The sequence below is a fragment of the Athene noctua genome, chromosome 24 (assembly GCF_965140245.1).
Source record: "Athene noctua chromosome 24, bAthNoc1.hap1.1, whole genome shotgun sequence".
Taxonomy (NCBI): domain Eukaryota; kingdom Metazoa; phylum Chordata; class Aves; order Strigiformes; family Strigidae; genus Athene; species Athene noctua.
In genome coordinates this window covers 8,054,632-8,063,825 of record NC_134060.1, presented here as the reverse complement: position 1 = coordinate 8,063,825, position 9,194 = coordinate 8,054,632, and the positions used below count along the sequence as shown (strand labels likewise).

Below are 9,194 nucleotides of genomic sequence, written 5' to 3'. Positions count from 1 at the left end.
ATGAGAGCTTGTTCAAACCCAGGGAGAAGAGCTTTAAAAAACAATAAGCAGGAAAGCTTCCCTTTTCAAGAAAAATCTTGCAAAGAGCCACTTGCAAAAAACCAAAACAAAAACCCCACCATCCCATCCCACCCCCCCAAAAACCCAACCCAAAACAGAAAAAAGGAGGAAGAAAACCTGTTCAACTTTTACCTGCCCTAACTAGTCTTACCCTAAAGAGTTGCCTTCATAAAGCAGACTGGCTGCAAAAATAAAATTCTACATACCAGAAAGAAGCAAAACTAAAAATAAAGGGAGAAAGATTTTAAGAGCCAGCATGGAGTGTTTGGAAGCAGAATGTTGGAGGACTGAATCATATTCAATAGCCACTAAACAGAGCAGCACAACTATACCATGGAGAAGGTGCTGTACTCACCCATATAACAGTCTGAGCTAGATAGAGTGGCGTGGGGAGGGGAACAAACCAGTCTCTAAAGCCATCGCTCCTGTGAATGGGGTAGCCACTAGCTCGTTTCCACCTCAGTAACATGACGGAAGCAATCACTCTGCAGGTGCAGAGGTCACGCTGATTTTGGAGCATCTGTCCAACCCACACTGCACAGGCACCGCACCACAGCCCCGCTCCAGCAGCCCCCAGAGCTGTGCACTGTGAGCACAGATCCAGCAGCACTCAGCCGGGCAGCTACAGTACTGTACACAACGAACAGCTGGGTACACTACATCATTTTAGTGCACGTTTCCTGGAGAAATCCCCCCAGCAACAAAGGAATGTGACTAGGTAACTAAACTGCATTATAGAATGAAAAAAAAATCCAGAGTAAAGCTAAGAAAAACAGCTCTGGCCTTACCTTGTATAAAGTAAGACAAAGTGTCTGAATACTTGTGAATCACATTCTGAAATCTAAAACAGATGATCTGAAGGGTAGAGCAACAATCCAAATCAAGCTTGTTTTATTCAATGGAAAAAGTGATGAAGTAGTAAAAAAATGTAATATTATGAAACCAACTTGTACACTGCTTTATTCTAGTGAGAATTCATAATTTTAGCTTTAAGTAGCACTCAATGCTCTCCTACTGTTACTAGCAGCCAAAATAGTGTGCAGATTGTGGGTTTTTTATGTGTCTTGTTGCACCTCACATATACTCTAAGCTCACGTTACATTTGCAAATAAAACCAAAACTATTTAAGTTAGAAGGGCCACCAAGTTCAAAAGAAACTGTTCTCTTAAGTTATCGCAGGGGAAAGAGTCAACAGGACTTTGTTTATCGTTTGCAGAGTGCAGATAGTGCCTATCCACAGCCAGGCGCTCCTGGGCTTGCCACGCCTGCACGTGGCCACTAGCACCAGCACAAGCTCGGCTCCATCCCCCTGTGCACCCCTTACCCACCCCCCCAGCACCCCCCCATACGGTACTGGAACACAGCTAAGGAAGGCCAGCTACTCCTTGTCCATCTCAACTCCATGCTCTCATGAGCTAACGGGAAGCTGTAGTGTTTTAGGTGGAAATGAAAACAAGTTGTAGCCAAACTAAAAATAAAATTTAAAAAAAGCGCCCCATGTTGGTGGGGTTTTGAAAATGTAAAAAAATAAAAGCTGATCTATATTTTATAACTCATACCAATGGGATTTCTGAAAGGCTTGGCCCCACAAACATTTACTTCTGATACAGCTGACCTGCTGTGAGCAAGTCCAGCAGAACAACATTAGTCATAGTAAGCACGACACCCAAATATACGAATTCGCAGGGTCATGCCATAAATGATGATTAAATTGTATGACTCTGCCCCTTCAACTTATGGATCAAAATCCAGAGTAAAAACCTCTGAGGACACTAATGGCTAAGAAAAGGCTGCCAGATATTTTGGTTCAAAAGGAGATGGGAGCTGTATTTTTTTCTTTTTTTTTTTAAACAGACATATAAAAACGTTTGAAGACAGATCTTTAAAGGATATTTCACTTCTCCAATCTTGGTATTACATCTGGTTAGGCCATTGAAATTTTAAAAAGACGATACTGCACATAAACAGTTTCTGGAGTTCGTAACTCCCACCCTCCCTCAACAAAACCCAACTCAGATCAGTAGGGAAGGGGTTGGCTTCTTTCCCGGCCATGCCTCCTTTGCATATTTCTTCTTCTTGGGTTCATTCACAGCTTCAGGATTAAAGACAGCAGGGTTTGGAGCTGGGTTCATGTTAACTGTTGAGGGCACAACAGGAGTCAAGTCCACATCTGGGGCAAGATTGGGGTAGGGCATTGGCAGACCACCAATGAGTGCTGTCCCATGGACGCCGTGTGACTGGGAACCTGCCTCATTGTGAGTGGGAGGTAAACCACCATATAATCCTCCACTGTAGGGGAAGTTTTGCATACGTCGTGATGCAGAATCATCTGTGGTCAATGAGCCTGGATTCTCCAACCGTTTTTTCTGTAGATGGAAGTATTTAAAGAATTATTCAAAATACACAAACCAAGCAAACTATTTAAACTGGATGCCAATGCCATTTTCCCCAAAAAGACACCGACACCAGCCACATCTAAAGTGGTTAGAGACCACGTCCCAATCTTTGTCACAGAAGATTTCTTCTGAGTTTCCTTGAAAACTGGTTAATAATGAACTCTTAAAGGTGCACAATGCAGGAAGGAGTGACAGAAGTTGAAGCTCAGGTTTACCTTAGGTCAGGTCTGAGCACCTCTTTACTCCTATACAGGGCTGCCAGTCTTGAGCTTGTCCTGAACGCAAGACTGAGTAGGTCTTTAGTCAGCAACACAGACCCTCCTTCCCCTACACTAAGAAACTGCAACTTCTAGATCATTTGTGTGATTTTGTTTAGCTCCTGCTCAACCTTCTTCTGCAGTCTGGGGTTTATGTAGAATTATCCTTTTCCACATCCACTATTTCTTGTATACCAGCAACAAGTGAAATTGCTATTACACTGTTGCTTAGCTACCCTGAAGTTTTGCAAGTGTTTCCTACTCCTAGCATATTCAAATTAAATATAGCACTGGCAACACATGCATTTCGGAGCCTAACCCTGCTAGTTCTAGTAGACAACCTTATGAAATCTTTAGCACTTACAGTATTTAAATAAACAACATCTCATTTTTACTTTCTATTTCCACACTTCCCATAATTTTAACTGATGCCTGGAACTACCATACTGAATCACTGGAAAGTGTTTATTTTTGGGAGGAAAAAAATTGCCACTGATCTCATGTGTTATTAAAGTAAAGAGTTAAAGCTGGACTTGAAGGGAAATGGTCAAATCTGCTAAAAAAAAAGACAGACAGTTGTGAAATATGAACATGACTTTTGCTTAACAATAAACACTTTCCACCACAGAACATTACGTTTCTAAGGTGTAATTCATAAAGTCAGTTCATTGATGTAATGTATTAATTAGAAAGTTGGGAGTTACTCTGTACCTTGACAGGGACTACTGCTGTCTGTACCATGTTCCTGAAACGGCCAACAGAAGGGTCCACATCCTCTGTAAAGGCAAGAACAGTGAAGCCTTCAGTAAACACACAGGAAAAGAGAAACATCTGTCAGGTGAAGGGACCTATATGAATAACTGGTACACGGACCTTCTTTCTCAAAGCCAGCGCTCTAACAGCTCTCAGTAAGCACAAACCTGAACAGAGAGGAGCTCAGGGGACACCCAGTGGCTTCGTTTCGGGGTGGGCTTATCAGATACTCTGGTAAAGGCTCCCACCCTGCCAGAGAACGGGGAGGGGGAACAGATGGAGCTCTGGGCTGAGAGCTGCTGCTGACAAGGCACACTGGTAGCCCCAGAAGTCCCTGGAGGACCTTGAAGGCAGAGTCAGAAGAATTCAATATAGAGACTCTGAAAGTCTGAAAAAAGTATCATTTTTGTAATGTGAATGACTGCTGTTTACATTAGAATGTTCTGAGCACCTTATGAATCAAAATGGTTATTCTGGGTGGTAAACACTGCCAAATGAAACTAGCTCCAGACTATATTTTAAAATGCATGCTCATTAATAAGCTACTCTTCTTAACAGGAATATCATCCATAGAAAATATCATTAATAAGAATGCCATTAATGTAAAACAGCTAAGGGAGAAAAAATACTAATTAAGAATTGGATACACCTTCAGAAGCATCATTTTGAATGAGGATGACTTGTTTCAGATATGCAGACAAATAGCAAAAAACCTCTGAGCTTGAGATAGATATCCATTAGGCAACAGGTAAGGAAAGCATTAGGGGACAGATGAAAAACAAACAAGTTTAATTCCTGTTTAGATTCTAAAGAAGGCAAAAAATTTAAAACACTTTCCTTGTTTTGGACCCATGAGATTTTTCCAACATCTCACAGAATTCTGAACAATGAAGCTGAGTGTGATATCCCTGTCCTGGACAAATCATGCAGTTATTTTACAGGTAGAAAAGAAACAGAGAGAGCTCAAAGACTTAAGTGAGCCAGATGACAGCATCTCTGAAATAGCAGATCCCAAATATTGACTGCCTGATTTCTGTTCTCCTGATCCGCATGCAGCCATGAGGAATCCCCAGGGGAATACTGGAAAGAGGGCCTTGGAATACCTACGGAAATAACGGAAAGATAAAAGCAAACTACTTACCAGGATTGATGATTTCATCATCATCACTGAATGTCACTCTGGAGTTCTTCCGTTTTCTCTTTGGTCTCTGAATATCCAAGTTCCCTTCCTCAATGGTTAGTGTGGAAATTCTCTTGTTGTGGGCTGTATTAAACTCTGTCAGGTTCTAATAACAAATTTGGAGACAAAATAGTTTAAGCAACTAGTATGTGAAGTCTGATTTAATCATGTGATTGTGCCTATCAAAAGACCACAGCAGACTGTTCAGCTTTGTCTTTAGACCCCTGGGAAGACAGTGCTTCGGCGCTGCGACAGGTTGCCCAGAGAGGTTGTGCAATCTGTCTGCAGAGATATCCAGAACTTGACTGAGCACCATCCTGGGCAACCTGCTCCAGCTGAGCCTGCTTGAGCAGGAGGGCTGGACTAGATGATCCCAGAGGTCCCTTCCAACCTCAGCAATCCCCTGAATGCCACATGCCACACACCCCCTCTTCATTAGCTAACTTTAGGAAATAGGGCAGCATTCACTGTTACCTGGCAATGGGGAACAGTGTGGGAAATCACCCCTGACCTGGGGTAATGTTTGTTGGAGAACATGTACTCCCTGGCAAGCCTTTGTGAGAAGGCCACTGGACTAGCAGGATTACCAGGTGTTGGGGTTTAAACCCAGCCAGCAACCAAATGCCACACAGCCACTCACTCACCCTCCCCTGTGAAATTGATGGGGTAAATGGAGACTTGCAGGTTGAGATAAAAGCAAGTTAATCATGGAAAGAAAATAAAGCAATACCAATAATAGAAAGTACAAAGGTGTAATGCCCAATGTGATCGCTCACCACCCTCTGACTGATACCCAGCCTGTTCCTGGCTAGTGATCCCAAAAAAACCAAGATCCTGAAACCACAATCCCAGAAGCAAGGGAGAACCTCCTCCTTCCCAGCTGACCCACCTCTATACACTGAGCATGATGCCACATGATATGGTGTCCTGGTTCAGCTAGGATAGGGTTAAGTTTCTCCCAAGCAGGGGGAAGGGATCTCCAGCCGGATTATTGATACCATGCTGACGTGGGGCAGTGCGGGAAGCTTTCCTTTGTGGCTTTTGTCGCGGGAAGCACACGTGCCAGGCTAGCGTGTTCACTGCAGTATTTCTCTGTATATCTTTTGTCTTGTTTACTGTTACTACTGTTTATTGTTGTTATTATTGCAATTGTTGTTGTTCAGATTGTTTATTACACTGTTGTATTAAATTTCTCCTTATTTTAACCCTGGGGTTTGTGCCCTACTCGGTCCGAGGGTGGGGGAGAGACAACGGCAATGTGGTCTCTGGTCCTGGCAGGGCCTAAACTATCACATATGGAATATCTCATTGGCCAATTTGGGTCCAGTGCTCTGGCTATGCTCAATTCCAGCTTCTTGTGCATCTGCACACAGGCAGGACATGAGGAGTTGGAAAGTCCTTGATCTCTTAGCAACAACTGAGAACATCAGTGTATTATCAACACTCTTCTCATACCAAACCCCATGCTGAATCTGAAGCACAGCACTATTCTAGCTACTAAGAAGAAAAATTAACTCTATCCCAGCTGAAACCAGGACAGTACGTCATTCATTCTGAGAAGTGGCATGATCATAGGCTTATCATGGTGGGATGGTTTGAGGTTATCTGCCCGCAGAAGACACCTCAGACTATCTTCAAGGCCAAGAAATTAAGAACCTGAACGTAAGCAAACCAGTGGGGAATATGATCTGTTTAGCTGGAAATGCCATTTAGGTACAACATGCCATCATACTCACATCAAGTTCTGTCTCCTCCTCTGGCAGGCCCAGCAAGCCCTTGAGCTCTTCATCTTCACTGCCCATTTTCTCATCTCCTTTAACAGCTGATGGCAGTGTCTGAGGCTTCTCTCGCAGAGTATATGCCCGTGTAGAAGCACCAAATGAAACCGTGGAATCAATGGGTATCTGTTGGGGTTTGTGAGGTTCCAAACGGATATGACCCAAGAATGTGCCATGTGCTGAGAATATCAAAATGCACATTAGTCTGTTAGTCATCAGCTTGGACTCACAGTATTCAAGTTCAAGTCTTGAGAAGTTCAGAAACTGTACATGGTTGCTCTGAGATACAAATCACTGAGGTACCACTTGAAACATTAGCAATGTACATTTTACCTACCATTTCATGAACTAAGATAACACACACCAGGAGTCCTCAAAAAGTCATGGAAATAAATGACAAACACCGTTTACTTTCTGAATTCTTGTAGGTCCCAATGCACCATGTCTGGAATCATTCCCTCAGTGGAAAAAAGAGTATATCAGGTTTTGGGAAGCCACCCTCAGAAGAGAAAGCTTCATTAGAACTGTGAAGGGAAGGCCAAGTCACTCTCCTCCACTCCCTTAGCCTCTTAAAAGCCTAGAAATGTTGTTTTAAACACCAAGGGAAGCAGATGTAAGCTGACTGGAGCAAATACTCCTTTGCTCCTAACCCTTGCCAATCTTTCACTAGGATGCTAATTCAGATTATAGTCATCTATCCACACAGTGAAAACAACAGAATGGAAAAAGTGTCTCAGATTCAGAAATGTTTAAGCACTGAAATATCGACTTCTAGCTCGTTAAATGTCACACTACTTACTGCTGTTTAGATCTATGAGGAAAACCCTCTTGAGATGTTTGTGATAGACCAAGGCAGCATGGACCCGGGAGCAAGACTGGTGGTCAATGGTAAAATCGCACAGATCAGGATTTCTCCCAAAGAGATAGTATTTCTTCTCATCAATGATGAGCTTCTGAGGTAGAATATCAAACAGAGAAGCATATTAGACTCCTATAATCTTTTGGATCTTCCTGACAAAAATCAAGAACATGAATAAACAGAGCAAGTTCAAAACAAAGCATCAACAGCTTATCAATATTTCAGTTGTCTGACACAAATACAGAAACTCAAATCTTTTCTTTGTAAAATCAGAACAGCTGAATATGGGAGAATCCCAGTTATATCATTCTTTATCAGCCAATACTAGACTAATCCTTCAAAGGATGAGACTGTCTCATACAAGAGAGACACCTCTCGCATCTGCTCCCAATGATTTTTACACATTCCTCAATGCAGATGACCTTGAGCCTTGTCTAAGCCAGAAACCTATGTTAAATGATCTCCAGTCCCATGCATAACAGCAAAACTGTATTTCTTTATAGAAATTGACATACAGGAGATTTAAGACCTTTATAACAATGATGTCAAACTTCATTGAATATGTACTGTGATATGAATCTGTATTAGTCTATTCAAGTAAACCATTAATTTTAGGCATTTCTTCTTAATTCATCATAGTTCTAACCTCTTCTTAAAACAAGATCTTACATATTGTAATATCAGTTACATAAACTACCTCTGAAAAGCAAAGGAACATGTTCACACAGTCCCACAATGTACACAGCATATTTCTATCAACAATGTTGCTGAAAGGAACTCCTTGTGCCTAACTGTACCCAGGCAGTGCAGCCTTCTTTCTCACCGTACTCCAAGATCTTAATCTAACCTGCGTTTTCTTGCTTCCAGCTGCACAAGTCAAAGGCTGTCAATGCATTACAGATCTGTTAACAGATGGCTTCTCCTGCTTTCTGAAACATTTACCAAAGCCCACACATAACGTTTCAATAGCATGATCAAGGGAATGCTGATGACACATTTTCCATCAGAAAAAAACAGATCTTGGTTCAGGAAAGCATTGCTTTCCTAAGATGGTCTGAGCTGAATTAACGTTTTGCCTGCTAGAGCACAAGGATTTCTCCCCTCTCCGCCCTTCCACTCCCAGCTATACAATCCTCCCTCTCCTCAATCGCACTGCCACACGTCTGAGCAAAGTTTTCAGCTTGCAAAGCACTTTTTTGTTGTGTTAGACTTCTACTCTCTTAGTGGACTGAATCACTTTGCCTTCAGTCAGATGCACATCCCAGCTGGCTCTAGTGAAGCAATGGATTATTGGGCTGTGTGATGAGGCAGGACCTCGCTTTCTGGCAGCAGCATTCGTGTCAATCAGTTGTTTGCTCCTCAGTTTTGCCAGCTGTATAAACCACATGCTCAGCTCGAAAGAGCCAATGGTATCAGACTAGTTACAGGGCCATGGTTTGGGGTTTTTCTGAGCTACCAGAAAACTGATGCAATGAGCACCTAGACAGTTACTTTGTGGCACTACAAAGTCGTCCAAAAAATGAGACAGCCTGGAATAAGACATGGTATTTATATTCCTCTGCTTTATCCGCAAGCATAAAAATCACATGGACCTTATTTTCTACTACAAATCACCTTGCCAAGTTACCTCTATTTACCTGTCCACCAATTATGAATTTCAAGGCTTTTAGCACTGCTGCATTCAGATTTTCCCCCCTCAGATGTGTTTGACGTCTTCTAGGTTTGATTTCTCATTGTTCAGCAAGTTCTCATAATCTGTTATTCAGTAATTTATTTACTTATGTTTATGCTCTCTTTTAGGTCACTAGAAGAATTAATTGAACAACTCAACTCTATACTCATATATATCATGACGACTTTACAATTAACTGGTCCCTTAGGTAATAATCTGCCAATGTCTTATTCCCAACT

At 42.1% G+C, this 9,194-nt stretch overlaps 1 protein-coding gene across 1 annotated transcript in view; it reads right to left on the bottom strand.

Annotated features, from left to right (window-relative positions):
* Positions 1–1,413: 1,413 nt before the first annotated feature.
* PPP1R8 (protein phosphatase 1 regulatory subunit 8) overlaps positions 1,414–9,194 on the bottom strand; it is a 28,156-nt gene continuing 20,375 nt past the window's right edge. The window contains exons 3-7 of the mRNA XM_074926039.1: positions 7,224–7,377; positions 6,383–6,603; positions 4,608–4,752; positions 3,425–3,489; positions 1,414–2,426 (exon numbers count right to left, since the gene is read on the bottom strand). Of these exons, the coding sequence (XP_074782140.1) occupies positions 2,073–2,426; positions 3,425–3,489; positions 4,608–4,752; positions 6,383–6,603; positions 7,224–7,377 (939 nt within the window). The 3' untranslated portion in view covers positions 1,414–2,072. The remainder of the gene's footprint in view (positions 2,427–3,424; positions 3,490–4,607; positions 4,753–6,382; positions 6,604–7,223; positions 7,378–9,194) is intronic.